The sequence below is a fragment of the Balaenoptera physalus genome (assembly GCF_965194825.1).
Source record: "Balaenoptera physalus genome assembly, chromosome: 9".
NCBI classification, from domain to species: Eukaryota; Metazoa; Chordata; class Mammalia; order Artiodactyla; family Balaenopteridae; genus Balaenoptera; species Balaenoptera physalus.
The window spans coordinates 57311905-57338862 of record NC_138888.1 but is presented as its reverse complement, the minus strand read 5'-3'; the positions used below and the strand labels follow the sequence as shown (position 1 = coordinate 57338862).

Genomic DNA, 26958 nt, shown 5'->3' with positions numbered 1-26958 from the left:
CCCTGTTGCAGTATCTTATAAATATTTCAGTTACTAGTTTAATGTAGTGTGAAGTAGAGAAGCACCTGCTGTATTGAATGAGGGAAAGACCTATAAATATACATAAAATTTTCTTTAAAGTTTTAAAGAGTTTGGGGAAAAAAATGTATCTCTTCCTGTAAATGTAATAAAAACGATCTGGGTAGCTTTAGTGTATCTGCTGCTGACTTAGAATGTATTATTTTAGGAAATATTGAATTAAAGATTAACCTAGACATCCTTTAAACTTAAAGGTGATCGTTATTTGCAACAGATTTGTTTGTTTAAATATTTTAATTTTTAAATATTTTTAGATAATTAAATTTTTTACATTGACCTTCTATTTCATCTTGAATCTAACCCAATGGAAGTCCTTAGTCTTCAGAATCTGACATTTAAAGTGGTGATAATTACACATCGTAAGTAACACTGAACAAAGTGCTAAAGGATTACATATATACATGCATGCACACACACACACACACACACACATTCAATAAAACGATACTATTATTGAACATTTATTCTATTTCCAGTACCGTTCTAATGCTTTAGGAGATACAAAATTAAAATGACATGCTCCCTTCTTTTACAGAGCATATTATCCAGATAAGTGAATTAGACTTTAAAAGATGAGGGAAACTATATTAAGTAGAGGAAAATGGAGACAGCATTTCAGGTGGAGGAGATTAAAATAAATATGGTGTATCTTCTCCTGTGAAAGGGCTTATTGTCGAATAAGTAAATTATGCTTTAAAATATAAGTAGGATACTAATTACTGGACTGTAATGGAATATTTCAGCTGTAAGGAAAAGCATTAACAAAAATGTGGAGATGTTAATATGAATGCCATGTATGAGATATTTATTGGTTTATTTGAATAGATTTTTGTTGGGGTGTAGCAGGAAACATGGTGAGATGACTCAGCTTTCTAAAGCTTTGAAAATTGAGCAGAAAAAGTTGGAGTTGATTGGAAAGCAATATTGATTTCTTGTAGGTTTTTGATGAAAGAATTAACAGTATTAAAGTCCAGGAAGATTTGCCTGGTAGTCATATGTAGGATGGACAAGAGAGATAGTGTTGGGGGAATCAAAAGACAGGAAGACTTGTTGGATTAGAGGTAAAAAAAAGCCTAAGCTAAAATTATAGTAATAAGGGGATTGCAAAATGGGAATGAAACGGCAAATTCAAGAATTATTTTGAAGAAAAATACAATAAACCTTGGTGATATACTGAATACAGACACTGAAGGAAAGACAGGTGACTTCAAGAATTGTCATCTCAATCTTTAGAAAATGCCTAGATTATTTGCAAAATTGGTTGACTATAGACATTGGGTTGGTCTGGTATGGGGAGGGTGACCAATTTGATTTTAGTTGTGCTGAGTTTGAGGTATGGCTATACATCCGGGTGGAACTCTCTCGTAGGCAGCTGGAAATACAGGATGGAGGGCTGATGAGCTTTAAGTGAGATTCAGATACATAGATGTTCAAGTTAATTCAAAGTCAGCAAAGGACTATACCAATAAAAGAGCACAGGGCTAGTTTTACAGTTATACAGATAATAACGACTGCACAGACGATCATAAGTGTATGAATGACAGGTAATTTTTAATCCTTGAGCTATATGTAATTGAACTAAATATACTTATGTTCAATTGTGTTTATTTTTTTAAAAGTCATCTTTCTGAATTGCACACTCATATTATTTCCTAGTTTATGTAATAATGATTTGCAAATGTTTTGTTCCTTTCATTTCTTTCTTAACCATAGTTTAACTCCATCCAATTTCAAAACCTCACCACATCGTTTTACATTATGAAACCTTTTACATCTGAGCATAGAAAACACAATACAGCCCTAACTAATATCCTGCTCATTAATGATTTGGAAGGTAACTAAAATTAATTATAGCTATGGAAGTCTTTTCCTTAGAAACCAATTCTTGAAGTACTTGATGTATGCTCAATTAAAAAAACATTTTTTGCAAAAATGTTCCTATAAAAGGGTTTCATCTTCAAGGAATTCATGGAAAAGACTCTGACAAGTACAGTTATCTGGTAACTGAATATACTGCTGAACTGAATGAATAAGCATTTTCAGAACTCTAATGGAAACTGATGAATTCATACAAGTGCTAACAAAAGATCAAGATGAAAAAAAAATTAATTACATGGGATTGAGTGAATTGATGAGGATGATTATAATTTTTGTGACTTTCTGTTTGAATTAAAAAAAAAATCCCACAAGGACTCAGAGGCAAAAAATATACAAATCAATTTTCACTGCAAAGTAAAGGAGCTGTTACAGTGGAGGATTACTGGACTGAGTGTCAGTATTATGACATAGTATGAGTGTGTTTCGTGTTTGGTAATTGCAATCATTGTTGCTTTTGTTGTGGTCATCCATTTACAATGCTTGGTGTCAGTTTATTTATCTCTTGTAAAAATAAAATACAGTGTGTGTGTGAAAAAAAAAAATTCCAGTATGAGTTTGTATAACTCATATTCTGAAGCACACACAATCACTTTTTTAAGTAAAACAAATTTTAAATTTAATTTAGTGAACAATAGGAACTATTTCAGAATATATGTTATTGATAACTATCAACATAAAATGTATAGTATCAACTGCTACAGAATATCAATCATCCTTATTTCTGAAAAGGAAGTGTTATTTAGGTTATATAAACTGTTTATTTGGAATGATCACAAAACAAATTTTCTGGCTAAGGATAGTATTTAGAATTAATTATGCACCGAAAGTGGTCTGTTTGGTAGTAAAGATTCAGAAAGTAAAAAACAATCAAACAAACAAAAAACCTAAAGGTAAAACGATACTAGCCAAATATAAGTAGATAAAGCAGTTGCTCAGAATCAGTTTTGATTGTTGGTGAAACCTGCTGCTAAGACACCACTGTTTTGTTTGCTATGGAGTAAAGCTTTTAGTACTTGAGGAAACTGTCTCCACTCATTAGACTTTCAGAACCATAAAAGATAACTGGACAGGTTAAACTTTAGGATGACAAGGGCATTTCTACAGAAGTTTCTGGTCGGGAACCCCTGTGTTTTGTACAGGTGTTAGGAAGAGAACCTGACAGTACCATCTTTGACATGGTGCATTTCCCAAGGTTGTATGGCATTATCTTTGATCATGGTTTCTAATAGGCACATAAAAATATTTTAAAGTTACTTCTTGACAATTTTCTGAAATCAAAGTTAATTAAAAATAAATAATTTTGAAAAATAAGCAGTCTACCCTAGGAAGTTTTTTTTCTTCATCCAATATGTTGAATTAAATTCCTTTAACTTGATTTATTTCATCTCAAAGATACTGTGATGGTTCACAAAAATTGCTGAGGCTCTTGCTTTTACCATTTCTTCATGGATTCAAAGAGATAACTTTTCCTGACAGTGTTAGAGAAGCAATATTATATTCCACGTGCAAAATAGTTAGAATTCAGGTGGTGATGGCAAAATACAGAGCAGAGATAATATTGTAAAAATAGTTTAAACTTCAGGTGAATTTGAACATCCCTTAAGGATTTCATATCTATGCATATATTATTGAATTTTAACATTTATAATATTTATATTATCAGGCTTGGTATGGTGTTTAAATTTAAAAACTGACACTCATTCTGCAATATTTCTGAATAGAAATCAGTTGGTAGTTAATGCATTTGTTAATCAAAATGTGATCTTTTGCTGAAAAATTTGGGAATATTTTTTGTATTCCAGTGACATCAAGGCATTAACCAAATCTCACTTTTTGAATGCTCTCAATGTGCAAGAATTGACTTTACAGAGTACAAGATATAAGTATGCTAAAAAGTGATGAAACAAAGTCTTTTTCTGTCCCTAGTGAAAATCAAGCAATTCCTCATTGACTTGAGAGTATAGAAACTACAAATAATATTCTTCTGTCACAGGTAACTGAATTAGAACATAGGAATTCCCTTTTCCTTTTTTTATGGGGTATGATAACAATTGAACACTGCAAAATGAGATAGAAGGGACTTGCTTGCACATCTTGCTCTAGCCTTCTGTGTGATCTTGGGCAGATCCCTGATCTATCTAAATCTCAGCTTTTAATAGTAATAATATTGTTCTTATCTCCGGTCATTTGTTGCAGTTCAAAATGAGATAACATAGCTACATTTGTTTTTATAATTGGCAAGTATGATGCAAAGGATATTATTGTTAGTAATTCTATATTTCATTTCTAATAGTTTTTATTTAATTTGTCTTATCTGGGGTAACTCAGTTGGTTCTTTGGTGCCTTGTTTTAAACTCTTCTTTTAGTAGAAGGCAACTCTGCTTTTCAGAGACTTTAGAGGTTCCCACAGTTTGTCTGCTCCCACCAGAGATGTCTTCAAAACAGCATAATTTCAAAAGAATATGCATGCTTCATCCCTTTCTTTCCTGGATTTTAATCTGCTTTCAGCACAAGTATGAGAGCTCTTATAGCTAGCTCTCCTTAGGGCATTCCTGAATTAAACTAATGGTACCTTCATCTCCTAGAAATAGAGTGACCCTTGTAACTCTCAGTCCATTTAGATCCAATTTCTAGAAGTATATTCTCATTTCTGGCTATTTGCTTTTGTGCTGGGGATAGTTATAACATCCACTTCCATGTTCTGCTTCTCAAGTAAGTGCCAAACACACCGGTGGCTCCATGATAACCCGTATTATCACTAACCTAGCGGATCACCTGTTCTGACCAAGTATGTCATTTAAACGTATCATTAAATTATATCCTTTAAGTGTAGTGAACAGTTGAACATGGCTGAAGTGGATGGTGATTCTTGGAAAAATCCGGAATTGTGGCTGAAAACATGGCTTATAGTTATTCTGTGAAGGGATTTAATGTATATGGATTTTTTTTTTATGTAGCACTTACCTGCTTCTCATTTCTCCCCTAAACTATCCAGTCAGCATCAGCTGTCACTTGATTACTTAAAAAAAAAAAAAGAACAAATTTGGATTATGTAACCTTTCTTATTTGGAAGGACAATTTTATGTTCTCTTAAGAATTGTATAATATTTTATTCAATAAAATGTATAAACCCTTGGATCAATATTTAAAATAATGTATTTTCCCCACAAATAAAATAATATTGAAAATTTGAATATCAAATTTTAGATTTTTAAATTACTTTGGCACTTAAATTGAAAAGTAGTAATAGATCATTTGTTATTACATCCTCAGTTTAATTATATACCCATGAAAGGAAAAACAAAACCATAATCAATATGTAAATAGTATATAGTGCTAGAAAGCTTTGTATTTTTCATGCTGAAATGTTTGTTTATACTTGATTTTGGAAATGGTTATATCTACTTTGTTTAAGACAAATTCCGTTAGAAAGCTGTTCAATTTCCCTATTACAACCAATTAAACCCCATATTTAAAATGAGGTGAAGAATTGCTGGGTCAACTAAATAATTAAGCAGAGTAAAGAAGAGCAGAAAATTCATAGTATCACAGTTACTACTGGTAAATTTTCAAACAAGATTTTTTTTGAATTTATGATGCCAATGAAAGCTGAGGATTATTATGATATAATAATGATGATGAAGATATCAACTTAGATTGAATTTAAATTCCTTTCCTTTGTAGGAAGGTCACTGCAGCTTAAGGAAGCAGCAAGAAAATAGTGTTCAAATGTGTGAAAGTATATAGCTCCTTGGCTCAAAATAATATGTAATAATATAAAAATCAGATGTAGTTTGCCTCTGCTATGAGAAAATGTTCAAATAAATGTTAAATTTTGCATAATACAGTAAAAAGTATTTCCTCAATGAGCAGATTTTTTCATATATTACCTAGATTATTTTCCTGATATAAGTCTCTAGAGTAAGAAATCTTTAGATTATGTGCTTTTAGCTAACATTTGTATAGCGCTGCATAGTTTGCAAAATGCTTTGCATATATTATCTCTCATGCTTAGTTTTTTTCTTCTTCTTCTTTAGAAATAAACCTTCAGCTCAGAGATTTAGCAACATGTCACCAAGTACAAAATATACATGTGGCTGTAACTCAAGTTTTATAATCCTCATACCTGTAGTCATTCTGTTAACGTAATTTTTAGGCACTAAAGTCAGACAAATATATTAATAATGATAATTATAAAGATAAAAAGCCTATCTAAAGGGCATCATAAAATTTTGAGAATACAAAATTAGTACATGAAATGCCAATAGTGGAGCATAAGGCAATAGGTAATATATAGAGATTTGAAAAAAGTAAGCTTTGGGAGGAAAGTAAGCACTATGGAATTTCAGAAAGGAGAATAAACGTGAAGTGGGTGAACCAACGAAAAGGAAGAGGATTTTTCACTTAGTAGGAATAGCATAAACACAGACAGAGTGAGACAATTGGCCAGTCTACAGAATAGTTTGAATAAGGTTAAAAACATTGAGTCATATTATATAGAACGTTGAAATTCAGAGGCATAGAATGTTGTTAAACCTGATTCAGTAGCTAATAGAATTGATCGGTTCTAGAGAAGGCGAGTTCATGGTACAAAACTTAATGTGAAGATAGTTTGCAAAACAAAATAGAGAAAACGGGAAGCAAGTAAAAATTGAGTTCTAAAATTCACAATTCAGAACTGAAATGAAAGTGCATGGATGGGATAAAACAAAGAGGCATTATTAAAAAAAAAGTTGATATGGCTTAAGCATATCACATTTGTTTGTATTTAAGGAAGGAGATTAAAAGAAGATTTAAGCCTCAAGAACTCAGAGAAGTGCTATATCATTTTAGAATGGAAAAAATTGTTAAGGAGAGCTAGTATGGAAGAAGTTGTTGGGTTTAGTTTTAATAATTTTATGCATGAGGTAATGGTGAGCTGCCTCAGTAGGAATATACAAAGATGAATGGAAATACTTTGAGTGAAAATATGGCTATAAATTAAGAGGGTTTTCTAATTATCAGCACAGGAGTTAAAGCCATGAGTGTGTTAGGTCATTAAAGAGGGAGGAAAGATCTGAGAGCCAAGATTTAGCCAAAAGGGATCTCCTGTTAGTGGGGCAGAGAGCAAATAATCAGGAGCACATATCACAGAAGTTAAAAGAGAAGATATCAAAGGGCTGGTGTTCAGTAAGAATTTTAGTAGAAGCTGCAAAATGATTAAGTGATAGTCTTAAGGAAAAAAGACAATGGATTCAAAAAAGACTTTTACAGAGATGGAAGCTTAGGGTTAAGGAGGTATTAGGTGTAGAGAAATAGGAGGATTATCATTTTAGATGTTTGGCCAGAAATTGAAAAAGAGCGAGAGGATAGGCAAAAAGAGCATCAGAATAACTCAAATATGCGTTAGATGCCCACTAGGTTTAAAACCTCATGCTAGAAAATTTGTAGGAGACACATGATAAATCAGAAACTGTATTTGCATGTACACATTTACAATTGATAGAAGAGGGAAGATAGGTGCATTAATTTATAATGAGGAAGCCGGGCTATCATAGGTATGACCTGAAGCTCTTAGTGCTATAGATATGTAAAAAAGAGAGGGACACCTGAGTCATTCAAGTACTGACTGATTAAGGCTCTCTAACAAAGACAGGTAAAAATACAGTGCCTTGAATCAGAAAGCATTTATTCCTCTTAACTCCATAGTCTATAGGAGTGCAGTCCAAGGATGGTGGGGCACCTCTGTCATCCTCAACATGGGGCTTCTAATAGTCTGTAGTCATCACCATTTCCTAAAAGATGGAGAAGGAAAAGAGAGTACAGGGCAAATATCCTTAAAGAGAATTCTCAGAAGTTGTACACATCACTTCTGTTCATATTGCAGAGGTTCAAATTTAGTTGCATTCAAGGGAAGAAGGAAAGTATAGTTTTATTAGCTGGGCAGCAATGTTCCTAGTAAAACTCAGGCAAGGCAATGAATACTGAGGGCTAGTCACTGGTCTCTACCTTAGATATTTACTCCAAGAAAAGATCAGGAAAACTACAGCTAGATGATAGTATTGGAATTCAGTTGGAATTGAAGGGTGGGTGTAGGATTTGAATAGTGGAGAGGAGTAGAGAGTAGAGAATTACAGGTTAAAGGACAAGATGAGCAAAGAAATGCATAAGAATCAATATAGGATTTGGGGGGAAAGTGGCCAGAGCCTGGTGAGTAGGAGAAAAAGCAGTGGAACATAATCCTGGAATGGTATTTTGGAGCACAACGCAGAGGATCTCAAATTCCATGCTTAAAAGTTTGTAGGTAGCCTGTAGACATGATTGAAGATTTGTTTTTAATAGAGTTGTATCATTTCGGAAATTATTCTACATGAAAATTAACTGGGAAGCAGTACTTGGAGCTTATACATTTGGAATAAAAAGGGGAAAGACCAGCTAGGAGACTACTGCTACAGGATATGACAACCAGAACTGGCATTAATGCCAATGGAAATAAACAGGGAAGGAGGAGGGGAGGAAATGAAAGAGTCTTTCTGTAGGTAGACTGATATAAATTGACAACTGTTTGGAGGTCAGTGTTGTGGAGAAAAGGAATGTAAAGAACTGAAGTTGACTCTAAAGTGTTCAGGATAAGTGAACCAAGGACTAGGGGCAGGACCTTTGCAGTTGTTAGGGAATGCCAGCAGGTGATGCTATTGACAGAAATGGAGAAGACAATAAAAGGGCAGCATTAGGAAGAAAGATTAAGAGTTCATATTGGACATATTAATATCAAAAAGTCTACTGTCAGGCCATTGGAAATTCCCTTAAGGTCTAGAGAGTGATTAGGGTGAAATATATAGATTTGAAATGACTGAAATATTTTTTTATGGGCAGAAAAAACATGGAGGCCAATAGAATTTTTAAAAGTGGTAAATCTGAAGAATTGTAAGGAAGGGATAGATACTGAAGCAAGATCTGTTGGAAATAGAAAGGATAGAGTTAACATAGCAGTTAATCTTAGAGGGGAGAGGTGATTCCGTTTAGAAAAAACCAGAGGATGAAACTAGAATCAGAGCTGTGTTGACTTAAACGTGAGGGAGATAAAGCAGACAAAGGGCAAAGCAGTACAAGGCCAGTGCAGTATGTGTGTGGGGTGAGTGCAGGATGGCGGTAACTCACTTTACCACGATTAGGAGGATGTTAATGAATCAAATGGAGAGAGAAGAAAAGCTTTCTGAGTGTCACCGTGAAGAGCAAATTCAAGTAAAATAACGTGTTTGTTGGCTAGTTCTGCCTCTTTTGGGTACACTGGAAATCTTCTCTAAGGAAAAAGCAGACAAAGTGGAGAATGTGAAAGGTGTACATAATTTGAATTTCAGTATTAGTTTACCATGCATTTTTTCCTTTTGTTCAATTAAGCTATACAGGACTCCCTCACTGCAGTAGATATTAGTCTCTTGAAAGCAGTGCCAGTGTTTCCAGATTCTTCCTCCTTATTTCCCTCCATTTTCCCGTTCCTTCCTTCCTTCCTTCCTCCCTTCCTTCCTTTTTTTCCTTCATTCCTTCCTGCCTTTCCTACCTTCCCAGAATTAAAAAAATATATGTATATTTTTATATGTACATGTATAAATACATACATATATGGAAAAGGAGGGCAGACTCCTGCATATTTATACTTCCACCTCCCCAACCCCTATCACTACATCTCCCTCCCCTCATTTCATGGAATCCCTTGAAGCACCTGTATAAAACTCAAAGGCTCATGGAATTCTATGTGAAAACGAGTGATCTTGATCAGCCAAATTATACCTTCTCAATATCTGTAGTTATGTTTCTAGGATTTATGATGTACAAACACTAATTCCAGCTCTTACAGACCGGCTTTGTGTTTATAGCTGATATACTCTCAAGAGTGGGAAAAGAACAGTTTAATTATCAAGGAATCAAAATAAGAGTCTGAATATGTAACTATAGGCAAAGTCACATTTTAAAATATTTATTGTTTAAAAACAGAGTTTATATAACTTGTCCAAGGGCATGGAGCTGCATGGTCCAGCTGCAGAGCCTGTGATCTGACCACTAGATCACATTGCCTCTGATGATCAATGAATTGTTTAGATAGTTAATTGAAAATGGTAATATTTTTAAAGACAGTCTTGGGTAAAGATTGATGACCAACATTCTAATACTTCGAAATACTTTTTAAAATGTGTATAACTATTTGCATTAGGGTAAAAGTAATAAGGGATTTAAATAAAAATGAAATGCTAAAACCAAAGCTAGTTCTACTTCAGTCAGACATAACAAATCAGATCAGAATGTTTAATTACTATCCAATCAACCTTTCTGTTCAGTGTGTCAGTTTAACTTAGAGAACCAAACAAAACATTCCTTTGTTTGTCAAGGGTAGGGTATTAAAACAAGGGTGTTCTAAAAATTGCAGTAGAAAGATGAAAATGGTTTGTTTGATCTTCAGAATTTTAATATGTCAGAAAGATTATTGTGAAGAAAATTGGGCTTTCTGAAGTGACAGATACATTATTCAAATAACTTTGATTGAATGCAAGATTTTTTAATGCTTTCATAAAGGGCACACACACTAATTTGGTTTATAAAAGAGTGGCTTTAAAATTTGAGATATTAGGGAAAATATTTTGTTAGTTTAGTAATTAGACTAAGCATTTTTAATTATGGCAGTGATATTTTTTGATAGTACCATTAACTGAAACATATATCTGGATTATAATTAGAATAAATTAATTTGTGTGCACACTTGACAATTTAAAAAGTCCTCAGTTTGAATTATTTGAGAGATGTTATTAATATTTCTAAAACCATCTATAACTGGCCTCAAAAATTAGATTGGTTTTCTTTGTCTTAAAACAGTGATTCAAATTAATTGTAGGTTTGAAACCAAATAATAAGTGGAAACCAATCAGTCTCAATATGCATTCCTGCTTCTAACACTGCTTTGATAGCCTGCATATCGCCATTCCCTCTGAAACCTATAATGATGTCAGAAGCATGTTATCAGAATGCAGTTCATTCTGATTCGGTTTTCTATTTAGATGTGAGTTTGTTACACATAAAGAAATAAATCCATCGTACTGTTTTCTTAGAGGTATAATTATTCACTGATCATTTAATCTCTGTCACTTTGGCAGTTTCTGTTATATCACAAAAAATTCTTGGGGTGATTTTGTATCATTTCTTCTGTCTTTAACAATTTTTCCAGTTTTAAAAATGTTTATTTCATACCTAAGTTTGTTTTCTTTTTTAATGATTTTCTAGTCTTTAAAACAAATTTTTTAAATCCTGCATGTGAAAAGCCTATATCTTAAAAAATGTTCTTGGTATACTGATATACTTATGAGATTTTCCTCTCATAAGTCATATATGGTAAAGAAATGCTGTTTATCATTTTAGCATGGTAATTAGCTGATAAGGACAGGGATCATTAAAACCTACAACTTGCTGTCATGCATATGAAATTGTACTATAAAAATGCTTATTTCTGGTTTCTACTTAATCTTACCTGTCTTTCTGTTTCTTTTGCAGCAAAAATGTTGGATAGAATGTCTTCTCACTGCCATTTAAACATATTCTTTTCTTCTGTCAATTACCACAGGTTTAGTCCCTATGAGTGGTATAACCCACACCCTTGCAACCCTGACTCAGACGTGGTGGAAAACAATTTTACCTTGCTAAATAGTTTCTGGTTTGGAGTTGGAGCTCTCATGCAGCAAGGTATACGATTCAGCCTGCTATTTCCTTTGGGCACCATGTCCCACTCTTTGCTGGGTGTGACAGTTCTTGCTGGCACAAGTCGCTTGCATGGGTGCCTCTCTGCATGTAACCATAATCCAGCTTCTCCATCTACCTAATGCATTTAGGCATTCTCAAATCCCATCCAAGAGAGATTCTGAGAAAATAATTAGCTTTTGCAATTGCACATACAGTATACTCATCTAACTTTTTCTTAACCCACAGTAGATACATTATCTCATAGATAACCAAGCTAACCTGATCCATTAGCTAGAAGCTGCATTTAAAGTACTATTAAGATTGCATCTCCTTGAGACAAGAATACAGTGTACTGCTCCTGTTTCCTGTCTCATTTTGATGTAAAAAATTCCCTTTCATATCAATTATTGATGACTAGATGCCTTTGTATTGCATGATTAGTAAATCTACTGCATATTAATTTGCAAAAATAAAATATTTAACCATTTAGAGTTACCTTTTCAAGTAAAATATTAGCTGCATCTGATAGTATATAAGAATATAAAGTATTGCATGCTCAGAAGTGCATGCGAAAATACTCTTTCACAATTATTTAAAATTTATAATATTAACGGTAAAAGTAAAAACTACATTTCTCAGAAAATGACATAATACATGCAATATGTCTTAATGGTATATATATAACTATGAATTCATTATTTTACTCTCAGTTCTCCCAAGCTGAATTTATTTTTGTTTTTGCTGCTGTGATTTCTTTTATTAATCTTTTAATATTTATATAAATTAATGTCAGACCTACTACTCAATATAAAAGATTTCATTAGCCAAGACCGAAGACTATTTTATGCATTTAAAAATGTAATATTTTTAAGTTTTAAAATTTAGTAAATAAAGCAAAATGCCCAAAATTTGAACAACTGACCATGACCGGATTAAGGAAAAAAACCATATTTCTTTGTAAGAGTTACCACACCTATCATAAAGGTTTACCTTAAATTTTAGAAGTGTATTTATTATCCACTTTGAAGAAATTCATTTGGTAATTGCATTACAGATCTGAAGAAGAGAAAATTTATTGTTAAGTTATAAAATGTTGTTTATAAAAAAGGTACTTTGCTTTTGCATGTTTAATATTATGCATAAATCCATTAATTCATTACTGTTTCATTTATAAACTACTTCCTAAAGTGAAAATAAATAATTTCATGTTAAAAGGAAAAAAATTAATTTAACAAATACATTTTGCAAGCAATCCTACTGAGTTGAGATAATTTTTCCTTTTAAAAATATAAGTATCCATATATATAGCTTTATAGGTATTTAAACCTAAAACTTGAAATTTCAGAGAACTCTTACATGAACTAATCTAATTTTGTGGCATCTCTTTCTAAATAAAATGAATAATCAGTAGTTGTATTTGCCCTTTCCTACACTTTGGGTCCAGTGTTGTTTTGGGTTTTTTTTCTTAGATTTATTTACAGTTGGAAGATAATATTGGAGTTCTTTTAAAATTTTAGAAGTGAATAAAAATCTATCCTATGAGACAAGCATCTTTTATAAGTAGCACTGGGTTATGCCATTCCCCCAGGCAAATTGCTAGTCACCGGCTAATAATTAACCTTAATAGCCTGGAACAAATTATTCTCATAATAAAGATCTGACCATAATAAATAAAGATTTTTAAGTGATTTTTCCTACCACTTTGGAAAATAAAATATTCTTTTTTACTTATATTTTATAAAATATTTGGAGACTTTTGAATATGTATACTGGTGAGATGAACTTGATATCTATACAATCTAGCAATTAGAAATAAGACTATATCTGATATCTCTGAAAATGATGACAAGTAATCCGAACAATGAAAAATTCAAATATACATTTGCTTTGCCACATAACTACTTCACTGCTGGTGGATACATGAAAGAGGAACCCATACTATTCTGGCTGATGCCCAGCTCCCCAGGAATTAGTGGGATATAGTGCTGGACATGACGTTACCTTGAGTACATGACAGTCAGCCCCTAACCAGGCTCTGATTCACAAGCCTAGGAGGTACTCGTTTAAGTCCTTGGGTAAGATATGAACTTGTGGTAATTGGGCCGTTTTTGTCGAATGTCTCCACTGTTTTTTTTTCCTTCCCAGTCTTGTTTGACTTTACTGGTGTTGTTGTTAAAAAAAAAAAAAAAGTAGACTGGGCAGCCATAGCTGCTGATCATCTTGGGAATATTGAATATTTTAGTGTTTTGGTGTCCGAGTGTGTGTCTGACAGGGCCTAGGAGCAACTACGTCAGAAAGGTACTTTTCTGTTTTTTTTCCTTACAGAGTGGTAGGCAGAGTCTGGAGCTGGAGTTGGCTGTCATGTCCAAGTCTGTCTGCTTTTTAAAATGTTGTTTGTTTGTTTGTTTGTTTGAAATTGGTAGGGTGAGATGAACTGCAGTATAAGATGGGCTGTTTTGATAGAGCCAAGTCATGATACCACTTCTTTTCAATGTTAACATGAATAATTTGTTGTATTTTTCATTCCTTCTAAAGATACAGTTACCTTACTGCATCCATTATTATATTAAAAAAATATGTTAAACAAAACAGAAAATGGAGTCCATCTTTGCTTCATTCCATTTTACTCAAACCCTATTAAAATTAATTAATTTGTAGCCAATGCTTTCTTGACTGTAGTTTCAAAATGATTAAAAGTGGATAGTAATATATATATCCATAAATTTAGTATACTTTTTTTATAAAAAGAGTTACACATGCTGATATGTGTTTGTTTCAATATTAAGACTGCAAATAATGTGGTAAAACCAAAGGACTCAATTTAAAAATTGTTAGAATTTTATTTTTTAACCTAAATTAATTAAAATTAATAATACTCAAAAGCAAGATATAAGTATCAGATCTCATTCTCTTATTAATACAATGAGCAGGCAACTCCAGCCATGTTTTGTAATATAATTATGAAATTTTTATATGTGTGTAAAAATAAATTTATGGCAACTTCACTATTTATTCTTATTCTGATTTCCCTCATTGAGGCTAACTATAGTGATAGGAGACATTTGTTTATGCATAAGAAAATAATTTACTACCTATTTTAAAATAAAAACTGGACTAAAACCCCACAGCTCAAGAAATGTGGATAATTAAAATTATTTTCCTACAACATTACTTTTTTAAATGGCAGTATAGACAAGATTTTTGGGCTTCATGCACATGAAAAATGAAACTTTACATAAATAAAGCTTGTTAAGAAATGGATTGGAATGTACATTAAGTCATTTCTTCGAAAACCCACAGAACTAACAAGATATGAAAATCTATAAAAGTGGTTTATATACTAGAGTGAGAGAGAGAGAGATTTCTCCCTTCTAATGCTATTTTTATAAAGGTTACCCAGTCATTAATATGTAATTCTTATTTTGCACTGTCTCAGGTAGAACTTGAGTCTCCTGTCACTATACTTAAACTCAGATGTCCTAAGAGACTACGTATTATCTGAAATTAGCCTCTGCCCTCCCAATGGTTGTTCCTTGCTTACTACAGAGATATGTAAATCTGTGATTTAAGCTTTTATTACACAGTGATTCCATTCTGCCACTATGACCAAAAGTACCTGACTGCTGATCAAATTCTCTGTATTCGTTTCACCTTTTCCCCCCAATCTCTGTTAGGTTCTGAGCTCATGCCCAAAGCGCTCTCCACCAGGATAGTGGGAGGCATTTGGTGGTTTTTCACACTTATCATCATTTCTTCGTATACTGCTAACTTAGCAGCCTTTCTGACAGTGGAGCGCATGGAATCCCCTATTGACTCTGCTGATGATTTAGCTAAACAAACCAAGATAGAGTATGGAACGGTAGAGGATGGTGCAACCATGACTTTTTTCAAGGTAAGTCCTACTGGTTATCCAAAATTTATGTATTAAGATGATAGAATGCCAACAAACCTTTTTCTATTAATGAATTTAAGAGTGTGGCGACATTGTTATTTGTGCAGAACAATCAATAGCATATTCCTCAGGTGGTGGAGAGGTATACAACTAAATATACGACCATCAAGGCAAAACATTTTTATACTTGCAAATGGCAAGGAGTTGTTGCTTTACAAGTATTCCATTTTTGTTTGGAGGAGAATCTGTAAAAAAGTAAAATTATTTTTCCCCAACAATGTTTTATCTTTGAATGTAAATAAATAAATAAATATATTTACTGAAAATTGAATAATAGAGTCAGACTCTACAAGGCATGGGTATTCCAGAAGAATAGAATGATTACATGTAAGAATGTTTTCCATACAGACATTTCTTTCTGTTATGATGAGACAAGGTCAACTTGTTCAGAGCCTATAGAAAAAGAAGGAAAATAAGGACTGTTAGAAACAAGCAGGAACAGTTCCTATTCTCTGGACCTTCATCCATCTAATATTCTGGAAGACACAGAATCTCAAAATGGGCTACCCCATTGAACTTGCAATGGTTTGCAGTGGGTCAGCCTGTGGAACATTTAAATGGAAGGTGTGCTTGCACCAAGTTCCAAGCATATAGAGTATCTTGCTCTCCTCTTTATTATTCAGATCTTCTCCTTGCTTCTGCTGATCTCACTGGGCCAGAGTAGACCCAATGAGGAGATTCCATTTTAGGGAGTCAGTATCACTTCATAATTTCTTTTCTATTTTACTAAGTATTTTTATGTTGTTTCTAGTTTGGGCAAATTTTTAAGCCTTGGTATTTTCCTTCACTGTTCACACGAATGCAATTGGCAGTTCAAGTGGGTAGTAGAAGTGGTAGATGTTTTTTCTTTTAAAAAAATAACTGACTCAAGTTATAAAACAAATTCTTTCAACATTCAGTAATTGCCTACTGAGTACCAGAAATTGTACTACACGTTGGGTATGCTAGAGCAAATAACGTCTAATTCTCACTTTTAAGAAGGTTATAGTTTAGTTGGAGACAGGGAAGACTAGATCAAGGATCATATAACTGGGTTTTACTTAACCTTGCCAAATAATTATGCAACTTTCTTTGTAAAACTTCTTACCAAATTAAATCAGCTTCTTTTAGGGTTCTGGAGGACACTAAATACCCAAAGAATGAGATAGATTGATTGTTTTAGTCAAATCTATGTAATTCTTAAAATTTCATTACTTTCAAAGAGAATATTTTTTATGCCTAGGTTAAAGATTGGATGCATATTTTTTATTCAATTGGAAAATTATTATCATTTAATCAAATTTATTGAATAATCAAATATGAGCAAAGCATTATGATCAGTATGGTGCTATTTGTCTATATTAATTGCAATTGATCAATTTTCCCCAATGAATATTTAATATTAATTGATTGTTTTTCTTATAAAACACTTTTTTTTTAATAAAAAAGAAACCAGCTGTTGAAAATTCTAAGTGTACATCATCGGTGTCTTTAACTTTGCTGGGAGTGAATATGTAATGCATTTAAATTATTACAATATTCAAGGGAATTTTGAAGTTGACTTTGTACAATAATACAAATAAAATACTAATGTAAGTGATTTGATAACAGAAGTAATTATTTCTGTTTCACAAATACTTCAGAGTTTAAATTTTATTTTTATTTTCTAGAAGGCTCAAATATCTTAAGTTTCAAAGTTCTTATATATTATGAGCAAGGTATACCTCTGGAAAATCATTGTTTAAAATTTTTCTCCTTTTCCCCGTCTTTAAGCTTATTTTCTCCCTTCTTTGTCTTTCTTGTCTTTCCAACTTCTGTTTTGCTAATTTTGTTTTTTGTTTAGTTCAGTTGCTCTCTTGCAGTGTCATTTTGCCTAACTTCACTTTTCTTTGCTGTTCACTTTTCTTCTTACTCTCATCTCTTGTTTTTCTTTCTCACACACATGGGTGCCTCTAGCACCCAGAGAAAAGTGACATGAAACAACTTTCTGTTTCCAACAGCACAGACTTTCTTTCTGTAAAATTGAAGCCTTTGGGAATGTACAATTGTCACAATAAAAACCACACAGTGATAATCACTAAGTTGACAATTATGTTGATAACTTTATCACATGCTGAATTCTTACTGTTGAAATTTGAAAAAGCATTAGAATTTAAAAGGATACAGTAAATGTTGATTTTTCTTTAGTTATTTTAGTGTAGCCCTAACTGATACTAATTTCAACCTCATATTTTGGCTTGTTAAACTATCTACTTATACCAGCCATTGGTATGAAATTAAAAAAAAAAATTCCCTAGCAATCTGTAATTGAAGCAATTGCATGGTCATTTTGAAATTCTACAATGAATACAAGACTATTGTGTATAGTCGATTTACATCTGATACCATTCTTTTATTTCTTAATTAACAGCAATGCATACAAACACTCTAGGAAGCACCCTTAAGGCATTGATTTCTAAAGGAATTTCCATCCTGTTTTTAGTAATTGAACAAGACTCTGCTGTTAACTCATTATTCTGAAACAGCTCAGTTCCAGAAAATTATTTTAAAGAATGTTAAAGTTGTGTTACTACAAGCAAAAGCTGGCTCAAGATACCTGGCTTTAAAGGGGGTGAGTCTTCAGTATTGCAAAACACAGAGTTACACCACCATTCTACAACATTGAATAATTCCTCTTCCAAAGAACATACTTGACGTAGTTCATTGACCTTACATGTATATTGTCTTCAAGAAGAGTTCATTCTTCTTTTCTTCTATATCCATTACACTCCACACAAATTCTCTCCAGGGATAAATGTAAAGCCATGACTGGCAAAATAACTCAAAATCGAACAGATGGTGCTTCTTCAGTGTTATCCCATGTAAAACAATAGAAAGCTATATGACATCACCAATATGTTCTTAATTATATTTAGATAGTAAAATTGCTGAGGGCCCAAGGATTTTATTGAAAAACAATAAAGTAGGGTCAAAACATTCTGAGAATCTGGGAACTTGGTGTAGCAGAACTGAAATCTCACCCCAGGGCTGAACACTCTACAGAATGTCACCCAGCAACAGCACATTCTTTCTCCTTGAAGTATAACTTCAGCTATAGCTATATAAAAACTATATAACTCAGCTATAGCCTGTAGGTGTTATGGTCTCTTTTGAGAATCTCTATATTTTCAAAGTAAGTCATATGTTTTACAAAATGATGCTGAAATCACCTTGTTTCTGTGCAATTTATGACTCAGGTTTTTCAATTTCCACAAATTCTCTCTGTGGATTTGGTCTACCTGAAATCTCTGGCTTTGCCACATATGCTAATATAGTCTGTCTTCCCAAAAGGTATCAAAGGAAATGCATATCCTCTTTCATGGTTATTAAAAAAGATTTCTGCCACATGTTAAAATGACATTTAAATGGTATCAGATACCTAATGTGAATCACTTAATACTTCTGAACACATAGTCTACAATTTAGAATAGTTGCTGAGAGGGAAAGAAACTATGGAATCAGAGAAACCTGAGCTTAATTTCAGACTCCACCACCTATTGGCTGTATTTAGATGAGACACTGCCCCTTGTCAACCTCTGACTCCTCATCTCTAAATTAGAATGACTTACAGAACCATTCTCACAATTTTTTTTTAATGTTAAATGAAAACTCTACATGATATGCTAAGCGCCTACTAAAAGCTTGATAGATATTATAAATTACCGATACTAGAATACATGGCTAATTTTAAAAATTCAGAACTTAAAATGATTTTAAACATAGTCAAGTAAATTATGTTTCTATGACCCACAACTAGATAATTTTAAAATAGATTTTAAAAGATCACACCATGTTTATCTTATTTAAATTGCTTCATTCTTCTCATTGTTGTCACAAAGAAGGAATAATTTGATAAGTGAAATTTTTTAAAAATCTGAGGGGGCAGTTCTCAGAAGCTATTTTCTAGGCTATGTATTGTGAAATAGTATACTGAGATGCAATTAACAGTTCTTTTGGGAATTTATGCCAAATCACAGGTAAAGGGAACTTTAAAAAGTACTTAATATGAAAAAATGTTCTTTCTTAATTTTAATTTTTTTTTGTAATCTAATAAGTAGGATGTCATTTCAGCCAGTTTCATCATGCATCGTATGCTCTCAATTACATGATATGGATGTTCAGTTTTAAGAATACATTTTTATTCAATAAATATTTACTTATCTCTTATGTGGAAGGGATTGTGTTAAATCTTAGACAAATATTGTACATCTCCCAGCACCTCCCAACACTTGTCTACCTCCTATATATCTTTCTATTTCCTTTACTGCCATCCTGGTTCAGAACAGTGTCACCTCTGTCCAGGGTTTTGCAACATTTCTCTTTCCCAATTTTTTTCCCTATTGTTCTCTACACTCTACAAGGTGACTTAACACCCTCCAAAATCACCCCCCTTCTTTGCTTTAGGATAAGAAGCTAGCTCCTTATCAGGTTTACAAGGCACATCGTGGTCTGGCTTCTTTTTATTTTTTAGCCAGCTGCTCTCACACTCTAAACTCCAGCCACACTGGTTAGTCCGTGTCATATGATGACTACATGATACACCTCCTTCTGTTAATGCTTTTCTGCCCTTATCTACCAACCTAATTGGTTATATTTTCTTTATTCCTTGGATCCAAATTCAATTAATCCAGACAAATTTTCTTGATCCTTTCCCTTACCCAAATCGAGTCAGTCTGGGTAAGGTACTCCTTTTTTAAATTCTCTGAGCACTTATACCTCAGTTATTAAATTATCACCCCAAACTGTATTCCATTGGTTCTTCTGTTTCCATACTACACTGCACAACACGGGTACATGAATTGAATCTGTATCATTTACACTTGGATCTCCAGTTCCCAGCACAGACTTTGCATGTGTTTTGGGCTCTATTAGTTAACAGTTGCCACAATAATGTTGCTTAACAAATGACCAAAAACTCTTAGTGGCATGTAACATAAACCTTCATTGAGCTTATAAGTCAGCTGTCCTACTCCTAGAAATTTGGAGGCCCAGAGGCTTTTCTATTAATACCTTTGGAACAGACTCTATTTCTGCTAAGCTTTTTTGGCCTTTAAATATATCCAGTTGAGTCCATTTATAATCTAAAAACCACACCCACAGTTCATATTAAAATGTGCCTCTCTCTAGACTTAATCATTGCTTCTTTGGGCTAGAAGCTTTTTAATCCAGAGGAGAAAATCTACAAGGCATTTCCTTAACTTTTTCAGAGGTTTTAACAAAGCACCTCAAGGCAACATGCTTAATTTGATTTTTAATTAAGGCCTGGAGCCATGTTGAAACAATTTTGAGAACTTTTACTGGCTTGAGACACTGAAGATCGCAAACAGTTTTATTACCCAACCATACAAATTCTAGCTCCTCCATATCACCTCTAAATTCTGTTTGCAAACTGCCCAGTTCTTTATAAAATTATTTCCTCCTCCTCCTCTTTGTTGTTCTTCTTATTGTTAATAGTGTATCTCTTTCTTGTACTACCTTATCCTATGTAGCTAAATTTACCAGCTGGTACTTTGAATATTATGTCAATTTGTCTGAATATTTCTTTGTCCAAGTCCAGAAGATTATTAGTATGCTTTCTATCTTCTAAGTTACTATAAAACACACTTTAAAAATATTAGTTCTCCCTAAGTTTACAGATTCCCATTTTCCCAACCTCCTCTAATGATTTCATTGTCATCTGTTATCAGTGTTACATAGTTAGGTTTCCTTTAAGGTGGCAACTCACTTTTTTAAAAATCAAATTCTGCACGGTTATCTATTGGCACAATGAATATCGCATTCATTGATGGAACATCTATGACAGAGGTTTTAGGTAGAATGTGTGTTTACTTTCAAAATTTCTCTGCTCTGTAGAGAGCTAAAAAGTTTTCTTCAAAATACGTAGCCCTCTATGGAATTTCCGTTTTAACCTTGGGTTAAAAATTCAATTTATTCAGAAGTGTATGAAGTTTACAGTGTTAGGAATGCAAGCAAGTGGATTAATCCATTGGGGGGGGTAGTTTTATTTCCTGTTACTTAGCAACAAAGAGCATTTTATTTTGTTTTGTTTTGTTTTTGTTTATGCATAGTTTCGCTCTTTAGAAGAACTCAGTACATTCTAAATGCCATCTCATTAATCTTCACAGCAACCCCTAAGGAAGGTAGGAAGCAATTATCATTATGCTCATTTAACAGATGAGGAAACTGGGCCATGGAGAGGTTAAGTGACTTATTAATTAAGAAAGCAATATCCAAGGGACTTATAGTATCAACAATAAAAGTAATAGCCAAAGACATCATGGCATATCCATCATTACTCAGAAGAGCTAAGTGCATTAGACATTTTGGCTCACCTACATGACCTCAACGGCTTGATCATATTAAGGTCCTAAAACATTTGCCTTAAGCCATTGGGGCAGATACAACTATAACACGTTCTTTATAGTCTGCTACTTATTCTGAGCTTATCAGTTCAATGGTCTTTTAAAATTAAATTATGCTGGGGTGACAGTATAGGTTTTTAAGCCTGAATTGCTGGTATGGCATGCCTGTAATGATTTTTTGAAAGCTTGAGTGAATTTTGCTTCTTAAATGCCAAAAGAACAGAAGTAATTTTTGAGTCAAGGGATAGAATGTAAAAAGTTGGCAGTTTATTGCATGCACTTAGTAAATGGATTTAGAAACATGCCATTCATTAGATATTTCTTAATTTCTGCCAAACATAATTTCTGTTATTTTTATTTAGAGCAGTGGTGATAATTCAATTATAATATATTTACTATAAAGAGATTTATACATTAGAAAAGTAAAATATCAACATGGCATCTGTAGTTACTTTTCAGATTGAAAAGTGTTTTCTGAAATAAATGTTTATTTCCTCTTCTTATATTGATGGTAGAATGCTTGGGAATTTCCATTTTGCGTATTCAGGAAATTGACCTACAATAGTTTTTGAAGATGGGAAAGATATTTAAAGTTAGTTTTGAATTTATTTTATTTATTTTTATTGTGATATAATCAACATACAGCATTTTGTAACTTTAAGATGTACAGTGTTTTGATTTGAGAAATTTATATATTGCAATATGATTACCAGTCTAGCATTAGCCAATGCCTCCATGACATTAAAATTATCATTTCTTTTTTGTGGTTAGAACAATTAAGATCTTGCTTCTTAGCAACTTGGAAGTTTATAACACAGTATTGTTGACTATAATCACTATTCTGCACATTAGATCTGCAGGACTTACTCTTTAAAAGACTTTTATATTTTATATAACAAATTCCTCATTAAGTATGGTCATTGCAAAGAAAAGGTTCAATAATTATTTGCACATGGATAGAAATCAAGTATGTCTTTCATTGTGTACCAGATTTACTACTTTATATATTCTAATCATTTTCCACCATTATCCAGAAGGGATTCTTTGACAATGTAATAATTAGAAAATTCACTATGGTACTTTAGTAAGTACAGGGATTATTTCTTAAATACTTGCTCATGTAAGAGTTGCCCTGTTTATTTAGGTATTACTAACCAACCACATAGCTTTGTTTTTAGGTAATTTTATTTACCTGGAGTCAGTTTATGCTTAGTAATGACAACCCCCTTTTCTTCACAATAAGTTAGAGAAAAAGGGTCTCAAATGTCAGCTTTATGTCTCACATGGGGGATATTGTCCCTGTGCCTAGAAGGTAATTTAAAACTCAAATATTAACATGAGCATAGATATATTAACATCTAAGTTTTGTGATTAAAATTTTTGGTTTGTTGATAGAAAAACAAATCCCTATGCATGCATCATAAATTCTAGACCAGAGCCCAGTAACACTAGTCATACTGACTACTTTATCAGAATCCCCAGTTAAAGCACTACTTTAACTCATGGGGCTAGTTTTTTATCTACCGAAGTCCTAGGAAATATGACAACCAGTAGAACTAGATAGCATGTACATCATATGGAAATACGGTCTTGTCTGTGATGGACAGTATACCACTCTGATGAATAAGAGAATATTATTGATTTTCATATCAGTTTTCCTTTCTCAAGGGATGGAGTCATTATTTTGTCCTATTTGGATAGATCATCCACTAAGTTTCAAACATCTTTAAATATCCATTTGTTTAAATCAGTAGCCTCAACCTGTCTGCACATTAGAACATTAGAAGCACTTGGGGAGATTTTAAAGAATACCGAGCCCCACACCCCTCTCCAAGTCAAATAATCAAAACTCTCTTGAGGTAGGATCCTGGGCATCTGAGTTTCTTGTAACTTCCTTTGGTGATTCTAATGTGCAGAGAGAGTTAATTTAGTTTGAAATTTAAATAACCCCTTCTTTATTGGCAATAATAGTTAATAACTGATTGCATCTACTTCCATTTCTTTCATATTAGGGTGAGCATTCTTCTCTTCTGAAACCCAGACCCCAGAAAATATTAGAGGCATGAAGTGATAACTCTGCTGACCACATTCTTACTTCTTTTGAATTATTTACCTGAATTACATTTAAAGCCTTTTTCAACAGATTTGCTGAGAATAAATAATCTAATTACATCTTCACTTTTGATAACATTCCTGGAGGCCCCCAATAGGAATGCATAAGAATTGTCTTGTAGCAGTATGAAGAAGGTTAGAGCTTTCTCCAAGAAGTATGTGGGGTAAATCCTGATTTTGCTTGTGTCTCTAAAAAGTTGAGAAAATATATGTTCTATGGGACTTGAGCAGTGAATATATTCACCTTTCCTTTATAAACTTTTTTTGCAGTTTCTTCTATCATGGGGGGGGGCGTGGAGGGGAAATTAAAGAAGAGACCCATAAAGGGGCATATTAGAGTATTGGAAGGATTGTACATGTGACTTTTGTGTTTTCCTAATGGGGAGGAGATTAAGAAGAGGAGAAGTACTTCACACTATAGGTGTATATTAAGTTAGGTTCTGAGAAGTAGTTTGAGATTTGGGCTCAGGTAGTTTTCTTGCCTGAGCTTATTGTTCGATCCTGTAATATTTGGTGAACTACTGTCACTCCTTTCCTTGTTGTAGAAAAAAGAATGTACCTATATTAATGGATGGGGGTAACTTATTACATAATTCTAATTGAAGTCTTCCTTTGTGTCACTTGATAATTCTTCAATATCCCCCTGCAGATCTAAACTGAAACAACATGTTCTTCAAACATGACATTCTGCTCTATCTTGGGGGATGGGAAAACAAGATATATTTAGGCTTCCAGGCCAAAATCTGTTCTAGTAACTTGCTTGCAAGTTACTAACCTGGGTAATAACTCTATGGTTATTTAGAATAAAGAGAGACTTCATTTTGAATTTTTTGTTTACTTCGTGTATTCAAGTTTGTGGATAATTTACTTTTTAAATTTTTCTACATACTTAAATGAGTGAAACAAAAGCTTTATGTGATTGAACACCAGTGTATCTGAGCAATCAGTTTAGATTAGTGATTAATTTTATTACTGAAATTTTCATCTCTTCACGTTGCTGTGTTCTTCCTCAGACACTTTTCCTAGAAATGTAAAAAAAATATCTCACCAAAGATTTTTGTAGCCATATCATTTCTCTGACTCTCCCAAATTATTATTTTTTTTCTATTAATAGTGTCAAGATATTGATGTGGGTAATGGATTACTGTTAACATTAGGTTAAATGATAATATTTTGTTTAATATTATAAACTGGTATCTTTGAAGTGTTTTTGTATTCTTTTCAGTGCCTCTTACGGCTTTGATATTAATTAGTCAAGTTTGAAATATTTAAACCACTTCTTTATGATGCATTTAATTTATTGGCAGAGTAAGGGGGTGATTTTTACCCAAAGAGTTTGTCTCCCTCCCGCATCCTCAACTAACACACAATTTATTGTATGTGAAGCCTGATCCTATGTTTATTACAGGGATTTGCATAAGGCCTACAGAAAACCAACACCATTTTACTATGTTCCCATTGCAAGAAATAAAATGGTGCCTTTGAGGAAAGCTGCTTCATCAGACACTAGTTTAGCATGCCAAGTTACAGCTATCAATGGTGAAACAGCAGATGTGAAGGCTAGCTGGCATCAGAGCATATGAGTCAAAGACTTTCCTATGGGAAAGAAAGTGCTCCATTACACTTTATCTATACTAAGAACATTGGTTCTATCAAGCTGTCTGAAAATTAGAATATGATGGGTTTTATTACCCTAGCTCTGCCAGAGTGAATTCAATAGCTAAAAAGTAAGCAATAACACCATTCTGGGAATTATAAGTGATTAGAGCTTCAATGTATTTAAACTTGGAAGGAGTAGCAACTTTTATCTTAGCTTCTCTGAAATATCACAGGGACAAAAGTTTAATCCCTCTCTAATTGTTACATTTTCAGTATGTACCCATGAAGCTTTGGGGAACTTGAAAGGAAGAAGTCATGTGTTTGACTGAAGTGTAAAGTCTGAGAAAAGATGTTTTAATTCCCTTGGAAAGCAAGTGTGTGAGGCTGCTGTTATTCCAGGATACACTGTGGTTCTCTCTCTCCTTTACCCTCCTTCCTCCGCTCTGTGCAGGGACCACTCTTGCTGTTTGTCAAGTCAGGATGGCAGCTCAAACACTGTGTCGCACCTCATCAATCTTAGGAGAGAGGGCCCCACAGGGAGGGAGAAACCTCGAAAGTCAGTTAATGAAGTGATGTTGAGCTGTCATGTCAAATGCTGGATAATGGGTAATATCGTTACTGTAAGAGTTCATAGCCACTGGTTAGGCAAAAATTCTAAGGAAATTCAAGAAGCGCATATTTTTGGATACATAAAAATAGGCTGAGATAAATATTATCAAAAAACTGGCATGTTTTATTTCTTAAAAAATAATTAAAATGAAAAATTCATTTCTTTTACATAAATAGCTGAATAAAAGCATGATTTGGTGTTTCTAAATCAAATATATAAACAAAAAATCCAGACTCTGTTTTGTAAATTTTTTGAGATTATATTTACTGGCATTGTGGCTAAGAGCTATTAATCATGCTTACTGTTTTTGTGGTTGTTTTTTGGGGGGTGGGGCATCTAACTTAAAATATCAAAAAAGACATATTATTCTTATTCCTCTAGATTGTCCATGAATTACAGAGTGAAAACACTGAAACTTCTACTAAATCCAGAATGTCCTTGGCAATTAATGTTCTTGATTTTGCATGCACTGTGATGTCTCTTTGGAGGGAAGCTATTCTTTCTTTGCAAATGGAATTTACACTAATTAGCATCTTTGGTCAGCTGAAGTTTCTTTTGTTCATTTGTCTTCTTATTTCTTTCCAGAAGTCCAAATAGCAGTAATATCACTTTGTTCTTTGATATTAAGAGCTGATTTAAGACAT

General features: G+C 33.2%; 1 protein-coding gene across 10 annotated transcripts in view; it reads left to right on the top strand.

The window, feature by feature from the left end:
• Window positions 1-26958, top strand: part of GRIK2 (glutamate ionotropic receptor kainate type subunit 2) — a 642913-nt gene that overhangs the window by 517206 nt on the left and 98749 nt on the right. For 6 of the 10 annotated variants that reach the window (XR_014267496.1, XM_082475138.1, XM_082475141.1 and 3 more), the window contains 2 exons: window positions 11546-11664; window positions 15336-15553. The exons of 1 other annotated variant lie outside the window; for it this stretch is intronic. Coding sequence is in view for 8 of the 9 variants with exons in the window: in XM_082475138.1 (XP_082331264.1) it covers window positions 11546-11664; window positions 15336-15553 (337 nt within the window). In the remaining variant the exon portion in view is untranslated. Of the gene's footprint in view, window positions 1-11475; window positions 11665-15335; window positions 15554-26958 lie in introns of those variants that run through there. 3 more of the 10 variants (XM_082475143.1, XM_082475139.1, XM_082475146.1) reach the window with 3 other exon arrangements.